The 13,542-nt window shown below is 44.2% G+C and overlaps 2 protein-coding genes across 2 annotated transcripts; one reads left to right on the top strand and one right to left on the bottom strand.

Annotated features, from left to right (window-relative positions):
* Positions 1-29: 29 nt before the first annotated feature.
* LOC139335284 (V-type proton ATPase subunit S1-like) lies at positions 30-4,883 on the bottom strand. The gene is made up of 10 exons (XM_070968814.1): positions 4,713-4,883; positions 3,640-3,760; positions 3,126-3,200; positions 2,844-3,037; positions 2,719-2,756; positions 2,512-2,597; positions 2,139-2,365; positions 1,990-2,025; positions 1,224-1,461; positions 30-1,077 (listed from the first exon to the last, which is right to left on the bottom strand). Exons 1-10 carry the CDS (start codon positions 4,832-4,834, stop codon positions 865-867), a joined length of 1,350 nt encoding a protein of 449 aa, XP_070824915.1. The 5' UTR covers positions 4,835-4,883; the 3' UTR covers positions 30-864.
* A 601-nt stretch (positions 4,884-5,484) lies between these two features.
* On the top strand, positions 5,485-13,200 carry gdi1 (GDP dissociation inhibitor 1). The gene is made up of 11 exons (XM_070968815.1): positions 5,485-6,047; positions 6,945-7,052; positions 7,260-7,359; positions 7,536-7,670; positions 7,761-7,959; positions 8,660-8,791; positions 8,896-8,995; positions 9,116-9,287; positions 9,556-9,700; positions 9,831-9,885; positions 10,416-13,200. Exons 1-11 carry the CDS (start codon positions 6,003-6,005, stop codon positions 10,566-10,568), a joined length of 1,344 nt encoding a protein of 447 aa, XP_070824916.1. The 5' UTR covers positions 5,485-6,002; the 3' UTR covers positions 10,569-13,200.
* Positions 13,201-13,542: the final 342 nt, after the last annotated feature.

The following is a 13,542-nucleotide window of genomic DNA, read 5'->3' as shown; positions in this document are numbered from 1 at the left end:
TTTAACCTTTAAACAACACAATTCAAATAACAATTTCTAAATCTTTATTTTCAATTAAAGACAATGCACAAGGCAACTGCACAACAATACGTTTGACAAAAGCAGAACTGAGGCACTGTCAGATGCGTTCATGAACCTGCAGCAAGTGGGAAACTTAAAGCGTAGTATAAGTTCGAGTAATTTTCTTTTTGTACATAAATAAATTACTTGTCAAGTAAACACATTTTTTTTTTACGGATTGAAAAGCACTTGTGTGGGATTTCTCTGAGGCGTGAGAACAGAACTAAATCCAAAGAGAAGAATTAGCATACAGCAACACGTCAGGACACATTCACAAACAACATTCTGGTCTTTATATACAGGCACTTCTTCCATAACCAGTAGTCTTTAAATTAAAGTTGAGTTGGAAAGATAAGGTAAGAACTGAGGTCTGAAATGGTCCTACAGCATCCAGCAAACACATTCATGTTGGCACAGAAGGTTTTCTCTGGTAAGAGAAATTATTACAGATTATTTTTGGGAAGATATCGTCTATATCTTGCCAACAGTGGCGCAAAAACATCTTTTAGCACATGCACTCAAAAACAGCTCATACAAAAGGTGCATCCATTTTAGCACTTGCTGAGAGATGAAATCGAATGCGCCTCTCAAGGTAACGGCACCCCAAAGGCAGCAGTGGAAGGATTCATTAGAGAAAAGCACAGGAGAGAATTATCAGAGAGAAGCTCAATCTGCCCGAAGAATAAATCTTCAGAGAAAAAGGCCCAAAAGTACAAAAACTTCAAGACGAGGAGGGACTCTCCTGGGTCCACCATCTACACGGGAGGCACTGAAGACTGAGGACTGTGCATGTTTTGGAGTGCTTCACTCCGACTGAGGCACTGAAATCGATGGACCTTTGGGGTCGTCGAATCGATCCATGGTGTTCAGCTGCATGATCATGTGCAGACCGTACACGAAAATGAACAGCAGGAGCAGTGAGGTCAGCAGCCCCATCCAAATCCCAGGGGTGAAGAAGCCAGCGCAGTCACTGGCGTAGGAGAAATTTGTTCCGTTGGCCAATCCGAAGCCCTGAATCTGCACCGTAAAATGAAATGCGTTAAACACTCAATCCAGACTAAAGACAGCTGGATATTAAAAACAGCCCTCATTTGAAAAAGTACTTGACTGGCTGCTGTAGGAATACTGAGTGGCAGGAAGCAAACGCAGCACCGTAGTCATACCTGGAAGTCGACAAAATTGAGCCTCCACTGCGAGGTGTTTTGGTTGGTGTTGTTTGGCACGAGCAGAGCGTCTTGGAAGCTGCTGACGGACTGGCAGTGGAAGGAGTACTCTGCAGGGGCGTAGATGCTCCGGCTCCCGATGAAAGCCGCGGTTGAACCGTTAGCCTGTAGCTGCACAGAGTCCAGGCTGAACCAGTTCCGTGCAGACACAGGATAGAACCGCTGACTCATGAAGAAACTGGAGATCAACAGAAGAGAGTTTTTACTGACAGCATATTGAAATAAAGGACTATATTTATAGCTAGAGCTGCGACAAATGGTTTCTTTTTTCTATTACATCATCTATGGCTTAACTGTTCAGTAAATTATGCTCCAATTCCTGGCTCTTCCTGTGGTAGTATCATAAAAGAGCACAGTCTGAGACACACTGCAACACATGGCACCAGCCTAACACACTTACACTGAACTAATTCAATCTTTAATAGAAGAAAAAGTAGTTGAAAGGTGAATTATGCTGAAGAATAAGGTCGACAGTTGTGCATCTGCTGAGACTGATTCAGCCATTTCAAAGACTGAAGGCTCTGAAAACATGATGAGACAGATGAGCTGAGTGTGACTGTTAAAACTCTTCCAGTCTTTGTGCAAGGCTGACCTAACCAGCTGCTGGCTATAACAAAATATTTAGATAGACAGATATAAGAAAGAGAATAAGATAATTTCCCAAAATGTCCAACTATTCCTTTAAATGAGCAATGTCCTGCCTTACCTGAGTGTAATCCCTGAAGGATAAGTGAGGACAAGCCTAAAGTGAGAGAAGAAGAATACATTTAAAAAGACTTATTTCCTTTAAATTAGACGAAACTGAGGTTCTCTCTTCAGCAGGGACAACACACGCTGACATGCTCGCCGTCTCACCGTGAGTTACTGCTGTTACACATGGATCCTGTGACGGAAGGTGTTTGTGCAGCGAGGTCGATCCAAACTGGCCTTTCTGAGAGGCTGACACTGAGATTTTGAGCCCAGAGCATGATGCAAGGGCCCCCGGACGCATTGAACATGATGGGCGCTTTGACATCGGGCACAACTGCTTGGAGCAAAGACCGCCCGACAGGCTGGTTAGACATAGATCTCTCTGCAATCACCTGCAGAGAGAAGCAGCCAAAACTAAAATTACAATGCGTTTTGTCTTCATATGACATGTGTTGGGTCAGGACAGAAATCATTACAAAAACTAGAATTCTGTTACATGATGTGACAACTTTAATGTGTGCTGGTTGAAAAATCTTACTCGTGACGGCTGGAGTCCTGTGTATATCGCAGTGTATGGGACATTTTTGGCTTTCATTGTACTCAGAACGTTCCCAATGATCTCATCTGTTGAAAGCAAAATACATTTTACTCATTCGCTGCATATGTCAGCTACTAATAAATGAGTAGAAATACACAGTGACTAAAATGATGTCGATTTTACGCTATGAAATTCCTTAAAACTTACCATTGTCACGCAGGACTTCCCTGCAAGGCTTGTGCAAACTAGAAACAGCAAAAAATGTTCCATTTCATCCAGTTAGAAACAGAAAGACTTCCATTCACTGACGTGCTGCAGAACACGAGTCTTACCTGGTACAATACGGAAGATTGAGGAGCAGCAGATTGCTGACAGATGCGTTGATGCTGAGATGTGGCAGAGTGTCTGCGTCTACGAGCAGAGGCGAGACTCCAAGCTTCTCTTGCAGCATAGCCAGGATGGCAGAGGAGCCTGACCACTCCAATGCTGGAAGCGTCACTGACGAGGAAGAGGACTGCACTGCAGCCTGAAGAGGAGCGGGCAGTGAATTATCAGTATTATAAGTCAGACAAAACCATTAATCTAGGACTTATGTTTAAGTTAGAAAAACCTACCTCAAGGTTTTGAAAGGCACCATCCTGCTTGTTTCCAAACACTCCACCAAAGACTGTGAAGTCATCTTTGCTTAACTGAACACAAAAAACGACAGTGAAACATCACAACTGAGCTACATGAGAAGTGGAATAAATATTTGTATCTTTACACAATGAAAGCTGAAATATAACTTCACATCAGTCAAGCTCATGAATCAGTCACAGCAATGAACATCAAACCATGAGCCATGTGTTACTGAGGAACTTTGAAAGGGGAAGTTATGCCAAAGCTCACCGTCATACCACTATGAGAAGACCGTGTCACATGGGACTGCAGTGCAGCGACACATGACTCATTACTACCCTGTTTTACAAAACGTACATATGCAAGACTAGCTTTCTAATCGATGTTATGAAATCCACGAAAATCTCAGAGAATTTGACTTTTCGCCCTTAGCTGCGATGCATTTAGTGACATACAGTAACCACGTCCGCTGCAGAGCAGGAATGTGGTCTTCATGTCTCAGGGACTGACCTTGTCCTGCAGAAACAGCAGCACGGTGTGGGGACCGGAGCCAAAGGCAGAGTTGAGGTAGGCAGCGAACTGGTCATCAGATGTGATGTGACCAGCTGCAGGTGGGGCCAGTGGTGGTAAGCTACACATGCAGGAAAGATAAAGACGAACTGCAGTTACCAGACCAATAAGTACAAACATCACATCAAGATGTCACATTTCTGTTTCAGCCATTACAGTCAGACATCAAAGGGACTGTCAGTAAAACAGATAACACTGAAACTGTGTGTATACTTCATTTCTCATACAGGCTTAGTTCATGTATTTCAAAACAGTGCTTCTGATTAGAGTAACCCAACAACTGATTGTTATACTTTAATAATATTATATATTATTTCTTCTTCTCTACTGTTACTGCGCACCTTGTACTCCTACTGGAATCACACTTAGAGTAAAAACAACATACACATTTAATACATAAAGCGGTCACGTCTCCATAAAACAAATTCATGTCAGTTTATTCTGTCTGGCCACGGCTTTTTATCCAGTTGATATTTGACATTTGGAACAAAAATTTTCTCATAGTGAAACCTGGATCTGTTTCTTCCTCTGACGAAACCACCTCATAGGGTAGTACGAGTAGGCCCCGTCTAATGCCTGGCTGCTTCACACTAAGGAACTGTGGTGCCTCCTGTATGTAAACCTGTAGTCTAAATGCGTTTGAGTAGCGACTGTACTCATGTTTAAATGTGCAAATAAACTCTATTTATAATACGTACAATGTGTGACACAGACGTTAACTCACTGTTTCCCTGGATCATTTCAGTATGTGTGGAAGCTTCATTACATTGTGAGAAATTGGCTATGGATTTCAGATTTCTGCACAGACTGAAAGTCAACAAACGGAACATATATAGTTTCTAGACTTTAGCCTATGTTTTAGCTCGGTCGACCAACTAGTCTTATCTGTGTAGAAGTAGGAACTCAGTTAGCTGAGTTGCTAAGTGTTAGCATTAGCATGTGAGACAGCTAGCCAGTGCTGGCCGTTAAAGTGACTCTTACGTTGCAAATAAATAAAGGAAATGAAATATTACCCATCATTGGACCACATCAGAACTGGAACTTGAGCAGTGGAGCTCCCCGTGGAGAAAAGGGCGAAGAAAAAGGCAATAAAAGCCGTCGCTCGCACTCGACTCGAGCGCCTCGATCCTGACATTTTTGTCCAGCTTTTCCGCAAAGTTCTGGTCACGTGACGCAAACCAGCTGACAGTCATGTGCAGCGCCGCTAAAGAAAGCGCTTCCTGCTTCTTTCACCCTTCCCACAGCTGCCTCTGAACGCCACGACAGGCTGCATCTGTGGCTGCTTTGCCCTGGTCGCGTCAAAAAACGGAAGGATTGTTTTATTCCTCCCGATCCGGACACAGCCAGCATTAGCTGTTCTGACCTTCCTGTGCGAGCCGCTGCTACAATGCTAATGCTAGTTAGTTTATACCTCAGTTTAGTGCTTTGCAGAATAACAGGTGCAATAACAATAAACTGCACTGGCTGTCATAAGACGCACTGTGCCATAAACAGGCATGTGACTTGTATAAAGCTGCTGAACTCTGAGCTTTGTTCACAAATAACAAATAAGACATGCAACTGTCCATGGTGCTGACACACGCTTAAAACTTGGCATTTCACTACTCTTCTCATCATAACTCATCATCCACACATGAGGTCTTTATTAAGAGTAAAACATAAAAAAATGCAAGTAAAGTTTTGAGTATTTTTTCTGCTGAAAGGCCTGCGTACGGTGAGTTAGTGAAAGCAACTCCTATCCACACAGCTGTGGCGGCGGAGGGATACCACTGCCTGCATCCACGCAACGCTGCGCCTACAACTGGAAACGAAGCATAGCAAAGAAAATAGAGACCGCACAGACTTGGACGAAATGTATTTTAAATGGCAACTAATGTTAAACTCAAAGCCAAACTCTAAAACGAAACGCCACACGTGTATAACTGCTCGCTGAAGCCAGCTCAGAGCGGGCTTTGCCAGTACAGTCAGCTTTTCAGCTTGAGTCCATTGTGTGACGAGATGGGAAGAGAGAAGGAGGACGCGCACTATTTTCCGACGCGCACTAACATTGTTCTAGAGTGCTCCATGATCAGGGCCATCTTTGGTCGTCCTCGCCGGTGACAGTGTGGACAGTATATTCCATTAGTCATTAAAGCCTAATGATTAATAAATAATATTTAACTTTGAACGAGCCGTTTAAAGCACTTTGGGCAGAGAAAGGGAGCCAAACCCCCGGTTTTGTGGACTCACCGGCATTCTTTCCTTCAATACCCTTCATTTCTCAAGGCAAAAAGAGGGCGAGACGGGAGAGGCGGTGATACAACATGGATGAGGAATATGATGTGATCGTTTTGGGCACCGGACTCACAGTAAGTACTCAAGATTCATTCGCATTGCGCAGAGACGCAGGAGACGGATTGTGCGAGTTTCCACGGGATTATTTTAGCCAAACTAGGCCCACTATCCTCCATCTGTCCGAGCCCGGGAGTGAAAGCCTCCTGCATCCCCGTGCGCCTGTGACATTAGGAAATTGTGATATTAGATGCGCTTCGGAAATGTCGCTAAATGTGCCAGACGGCCTGCTTGTGCACGACAGGACGCACACGGTGCTCCTGGAGCTATTTTCATGTCCTCCCAGCCGGCCCGGTGCTGAGTTCCACCCAGGAGCATCTTTTAGGCGTAACCCCACAGTGTCATGGTCCTCTCCGCGCAGACAGGCCTCCATCCTGAGGTTGGCGCAGGCCTGAGCACGGGTTTATTAAATGACTGAGCGTCTCGCCGCCGCTTCTCTTCGCCGCAATTCCCTCTACTTATCACGCCCAATGCGTCAGAAACACGCCCGATCCATGTTTGGGGATATTAATCTGGATTTTCGCACGCGTAAAAGTCGACATATTGGTAGTTTTATTAAAGGTATCAAATATCCTTTGTCAGTGCTTTGCCATAATAATTTGAATTTGATTTTATGTCGTGATATTATCATCCGGATATCGTATTAAGATTACACAGTCTAATACTATGCACAATCATAATAATAATAATGATGATTATTATTATTATGATACATGGGTGAAACGAGCTCGTCGCGCATGCGCACACCGTTCCTTCTGTCCTCCCTGCAGCTTTCTGTCAAACCCTCTCAACTTCCCGTTATGGCTTCTATTAAATCTCTCTTTTCTTTCTGAGAGATCTCCTCCCCGAACAGCCTTTATTTCATGTTTGTTCATTTTCAAATCGACGTCGGCAGTAAATCTTGTGTTATGCAGGAGTGCATTCTGTCCGGGATCATGTCTGTGAATGGGAAGAAGGTTCTGCACATGGACAGGAACCCCTACTACGGTGGCGAGAGCTCTTCCATCACCCCTCTGGAGGAGGTAAAGGCCTCCTGGGATCTATAAAACCAATCAATATATTTTATGTCCCTCAGTACATCTCATTCTACTTTCAGTGCATCAGCTGCTGTTTTTATTGTCTTCATTTGCTCACCGCCACATCCCTCTTAATGCCTCACATTCTGCCAGCTTCGTACATTTCAGCCTCACAGGATGGAGTTTACGTTTCTCTTTTCTGTGGTTTCACAGCTGTACAAGCGCTTCAGTCTTCCAGACACTCCGCCCGAGGCGATGGGCAGAGGAAGGGACTGGAACGTTGACCTCATCCCCAAGTTTCTCATGGCCAACGGTCAGTGCCCCCTCACTGGATGAGCGCGTGAAGGGATGAATATGTCTCCATAAAACTCTCTGGCATCGCTCATCATAGACTTAGGAGATAGTTAGGATGATTAGGTGATAATTAGTGTTCGTGAAAGGTGAAGTGGGATTCTGTATGTTGATGTTTGATTGTGTGTGTGACTGCAGGTCAGCTGGTGAAGATGCTGCTATACACAGAAGTGACACGATACCTGGACTTTAAAGTGGTGGAGGGAAGCTTTGTCTACAAAGGAGGAAAGATCTACAAGGTGCCGTCGACCGAGACCGAGGCGCTAGCTTCAAGTAAGCCGCTCGAATATGTCAGTTAATGAGCAAAGTATTACAGTATTTAAATCCCATTTGATGGCATAAAGCCTTCGTTTGAATCTGCAGATCTGATGGGAATGTTCGAGAAGCGAAGGTTTCGGAAGTTTTTAGTCTTTGTGGCCAACTTCGATGAGAATGACCCCAAGACCTTTGAGGGCGTGGACCCCAAAACCACAACGATGAGGGATGTTTACAAGAAGTTTGACCTCGGCCAGGATGTCATTGACTTCACTGGCCACGCCCTGGCCCTCTACAGGACAGACGAGTAAGAGCAGCAGCGCAGCGTCGGACAGGATTTTAGCTGAAGAGTAAAAGCTCTAATGAAGGTCTAATAAAGCTTCAGTGTAGGAAGTGACTGCCTGAAGGTCATTTTTAAAGGTGCGCTCTGCAGGATGTTCCTAAAAACAATTCATAGACTCAAACAGGAAGAATCCCTCTCTATCATCACTTTAAGTGCGTGGCGAGACCCTCTCATCTGCTTTTATGTTCTGCTTATTTTGCTGTGTTCTGGGTGTCGACCTTTGGGCTGTGGGTGTTAAGCCCCCAGCCAATCACAGCGGGCAGGGTGTGAGGGCGGGACTCTAGAAAAATGTAGTGACCAGGTTATATCGCGGCCTTCGTCTCCTCCGCTCTCTTGTCTGCATCATGGATGTTTAAAGAGCTGCAGGTCTGTGTTTCTGTTTGACCAAGGGCGGGCCACACACACACACACACACGCACACACACACACACGCACACACACACACACACACACACACTCTCTCCTGCTAGGGGGCGGGGCCAACTTTGGATGTTTACAAACAGCAACCGACAAATCCTGTATAGTGCGCCTTTAACTTGAATACTCACCAACGAGTAGGATTATTTTTTTTTAACGAAACTTTAAGATGAACTTTATATCTGAATTAGCGGTGTCACTTCATTTCCGTATTTTTATTGTTTTCCTCTGTTGTTTTCTCCTTCAGCTATCTTGATGTTCCCTGTTTGGAGACCATCAATCGTATCAAGCTGTACAGTGAATCTCTGGCCCGGTATGGCAAGAGCCCCTACCTCTACCCCCTGTATGGTCTGGGGGAGCTGCCGCAGGGATTTGCCAGGTTATTGTTAATACATTTTTTATCCATATACTACTTTAATGATAAATACAGAAATGCACATCCACTCCAATATTCGAGCAATCCTTCCCAATTTATCATTTTAGATTGAGTGCAATCTATGGAGGGACATACATGCTGAACAAACCAGTGGATGAGATAGTGATGGAGGGTGGCCACGTGGTTGGAGTGAAGTCTGAGGGCGAGGTACGGCGGTGCTGATTCATCATCCACGATTAAGCAAATTTAACATCATAAATTAGTGTATTCACTCTGGAAAGTCCTTTGAAATGCTGCTTGTTCATTTCCCCGTCGTTCCCGCTGCAGGTGGCTCGCTGTAAGCAGCTCATCTGCGACCCCAGCTACATCCCAGACCGCGTCCGTAAGGCGGGTCAGGTGATCCGTGTGATCTGCATCCTCAGCCACCCCATCAAAAACACCAATGACGCCAACTCCTGCCAGATCATCATTCCTCAGAATCAGGTTAACCGCAACTCAGGTACGGATTATGGTCGCGAACGAATCAGCTAAATGACAAAGTGCAGTTTGATGGAGAACAAAGATGCTTCTCGGTTGAATATAATTGATTTGATTTTAGTGTTAAATAAGCAACTGTTTGTTAGCAAGTTTTCCATAACAACTTTATAAGAGGTTGCTGTGATGACAGCTTGTTTCTACTGCCCCCAAGTGGCCAAAAAAAACAGTGAATGCAGCTTTTAGGTGACTTATTTGACTTTCTCCTCCTCCTTTTTTTGTCAATTCTACAGACATCTATGTGTGCATGATCTCCTATGCTCACAACGTGGCGGCCCAGGGGAAGTACATCGCCATCGTCAGCACCACAGTGGAGACCAGCGAGCCTGAGGCTGAGATAGAGCCGGCCCTGGAGCTCCTGGAGCCCATCGACCAAAAGTCAGCATTTCACGCATTTATGGTTTCAAAAATAAGTTCGATGTTAAACTAAAGACAATCATAACACGATGAAAAGCATTTTAAATAATAGCCAGGTGTAGCTAACAGGTGTTTTTTTTTTTTTTGACAGGTTTGTGGCTATTAGTGACCTTTATGAGCCCACAGATGATGGTACTGAGAGCCAGGTAAGAGATTTTCTTTTTCCCAACATCAAACTATAACTATAAAAAAAACAAATCTTTAGAAACCAGTATGCTATTAGAGACCATCATCAGAGGATGAAGCCTAATGATGTTGATGCTCTACAGATGTGCACCGGCCCTCGAGCATCAGTTATCACTTATCTTGAACCACCGTGAGGTTGACAAGTTTTGAGTAAACTAGCTTGAAATCTACTGGATGGATTGTCGTGAAATTGCTGTAGATACCGAGGATCCCCAGAAAAAAATAAAATTTGCCCCAAATTTTTTGGTTTAGTCTCAGCTTTGTGTTTCGTGCTAATTTGTGAAGTTAGCATGCAGCAAGCGAACATCAGTAGGTTAGCACTGTTGCTGTGAGCATGTTAGCATGTAGCTTGGTAAAGTAGCATGCAATGAGCTAATGTAACAAAACATCAGTAGGTTACCGGTGTCGCTGTGAGCATGTTAGCATTTAGCTCAAGCACTAGCCGCTAGCTCGGCTGCAGATTCTCAGTCTCTTATTTTACCTTTTCCAGGTCTTCGCCTCAAGGTCCTACGATGCCACCACTCACTTCGAGACCACTTGCAACGACATCAAGGACATCTACAAACGTATGACCGGGAGCGACTTTGACTTTGAGAACATGAAGCGCAAACAGAACGACGTGTTTGGGGAGGATGAGCAGTGAGCGGTAGAGGGGCTTTCGAGAGAGGGCGGGGCCGGGAGAGCAGGCGGGGCGAAAAGGGGCAAAAGAGGCGGCAGAGCCTGCGGTGGGGGGCCGGGGCTGCCCGAGCAGCCCTTAAAAAACAGATGGGTGGGGAGTGTGAGCGTGGCCGGGGGGTGGGTGCACTTCTGGGCTCTGCTCGCCCTCAGCCTTTTGCCTCCTTTTCCTTACGTCCCTCTCTCTCTTGACACATGTCCAACACATAAATGCTCACACACACACACACACACACACACACACACACACACACACACACACACACACACACTGTTCAAATACTCGCACTCCTTCTCTCTGTCACCGAAAAGCAGGGTTGATATGGTCTTTCATTCCATTGTAGAATTTACAGTATAATCATGTCTTAACTATTATCATTAGAGGTGAATTTATTACTTGTTGTTGGCGATTTTCAAAGCATTTCATTCTTTCTGTAACGTCTTTCTCCTCGTATCAGAGGCCGGGTGGAAGGAAGATCGATGGCATTGAGAGGTCTGAACCGCGAGCTCTGACATGAGAGGTCTGTGACGGCTTAGTGTAGAATCCTCTGGAAGGGTCACCTCCAGTTGACATGCATGCATCTTTTACACACGGTAGTATTGTACATAGACTCAAACGACACTGCTGTATGAAGGCTGGACCATTCCACGCATCGCTCCTGTCAACCCTGCTTTCACTTTTCTCTTACTTGGTCTTTTACCTGTGTTACTTCAAAAGACGCCGCTCCTTTTGGCAAAATCTGTTGGTCGGGCAAAAAAAAATGTGATGATAAATTACACATAAATGGGCTGTTCTGTGAACTGATAGTGCTCACTTTGCAATGCTGTTGTGTTCCCTGTGCTAGCAGGCAAGCTAACCAGTGGCTAATTACTGTCAACCCCCCCCATCCCTGCCCCCCCTCCCAAAAAAATCTGTTCCTTTGTTTATCTCTGTTGTGTGATGTCAGTTTTGAATTTGAATAGTTTACTTTCTAACATTTTAAATTATTGAAGAGTTTTATTTCTATATATTTGGTTCACGTTTCACTGGCTGAAGTTATGACGTTTACAGATCTGAGGTTGAAACTGTGGTCTTCAGGTTGAACATTTAAAACAAAAAAAGGGAATGTAAGGAACAAAAGAGGCGCGGAGAGGCTGGAAGATCTGGAACGAGAGATGAAGATGACGGAACTGAGTTGAGAGGAAGTGTGGCACGGGGTTTAAGAATGTATACGGGAAATGTTTTTGGATTTGGCGTTTGGAAAGTTTCACTTCTGAGTGAAGAGGGTGAAGACTGAAATTTCAGCTCCTAGTGAAAGCACCAGATTGTGTCTTGGTTGTTTCAACCCTTGTGTATGTCATTTAGATAAGTCACTCCCGTAGGGACTAAATCCTATGAAAACTAGTTGTTAATAGAGGGAAAAGCTGGATACTCCCATAACTTTAAACGACTTCGTAGCATAGCGGAGGTGTGAAGCCACAGTGACAGGTGCCGCCCCGTCAGAATGAACCAAGATGCTTTTATTTGGTTTTAGCCTTAATTTGGGGTCTTATTCAAATGTTTGTGCCCTTTCAAAAATTAACTGCTTTGTTTTAACTAACCGTTAGTGGCAGGTCAGTCGTGTGCCAAAAATGGTTGCTGTTCTTGGCGAAACTTGCTGACAGATGTTTGGTAGCGTACGTCGCTCTGCAGATCTGACTGAATACTACAGAAGGGATATTGTGATCTGATGGTGCACACCTGAGCCGCGGCTCGTGTCTCTGCAGCGCACACTCGCTCACCTGACGGACGAGGCGTTTTCTGTGAAACACCGAAGCAGTTCCATTTCACTTTATCGTCCACGACAAATCCCTGGACTCTGAACCAAGTCATCGTGTGTTTGGGGTGTTTGACGTGTCTTATTGTTATGCTCTATTTATTTGATTTTCACTGACGTGTTGTGGGAAGGTTTATGTCAAATGCTGAGTATGCTATGCTATTAGTTTACGTTTCCGATGGTAAAAATGGATTTTTAAAAGTCATGCACACCGAAATTCTTTGTTTTTGTTTGTTTTTTGCCGTGTCATGTGTTACGATCATTCCAGTGCCGCGTCACGATTTACTATGATTATTAGCATTCCTAAGAAACAGGTTTTGATGGAAGGATAACAGCGACGGTCAAGTCTCGGAGCTGAAAGCAAACTCTATACAGCTGTGCATTCAACGGTTCTCACACTGTGCTTCATTCAACATTGTGTGTGGTCTTCATCCTGGAAACATGTTATCTGAGTACAACTGGAATACTGTTTACTCTTTGAACAGAGACATATTTGAAGCCCCCCCTCCCCTGCCCTTCCTCAGCATCAGCCTCTTTTTTTATTCATTGAAAACAAAAGCCTCATGTGTGGTTGTACTGTTTTAATTTTCATCCAGTTTGGCCTTTGGAAAACCACTACTGACAATATCCCTTGAAATTGACAAAAGAAATAGTTCAGGCTGAGTAGTAGAAAACTTACTGTCCTTGTTTGATCACTAGTATGTGAACAATGCCTAATGTCTTGTGTAACAAATAAAATGAATTAAACTATGAATGAAATGATAGAAAAATAAAAAGCACATGGCAAACCTGGAAACACCCTGATTTTGCTTTGTTTGTCTTTTTGGAGATGCAGTAACTACAGCCAGGTCAGTGCTCTGTTATGGGAGCATTTTCTATACTTACAATAATACTTTATATACACTTGGACTAAAAAATACAACTCACACAACGATAGAGCTTCAACAAGAACAACAGCTGATTCTGAAGGAGAACAGTCTGGCTTTAGCCTAATAATCATTCCACCATGAAATACAAGAATAATTTGCTAAATATCTCTGAAGTTGGACGGAGTTAGTGTGCAGGACATTTTGGAGCGAGTGCAAACTGCTGCAGCACAAATGGACATTTTGTGGTTGCCATGCGAACAGGAGAACATTGCGTCTC

Source organism: Chaetodon trifascialis, chromosome 8, assembly GCF_039877785.1.
Source record: "Chaetodon trifascialis isolate fChaTrf1 chromosome 8, fChaTrf1.hap1, whole genome shotgun sequence".
NCBI lineage: Eukaryota > Metazoa > Chordata > Actinopteri > Chaetodontiformes > Chaetodontidae > Chaetodon > Chaetodon trifascialis.
This window is presented reverse-complemented; position numbering and strand designations above follow the sequence as displayed.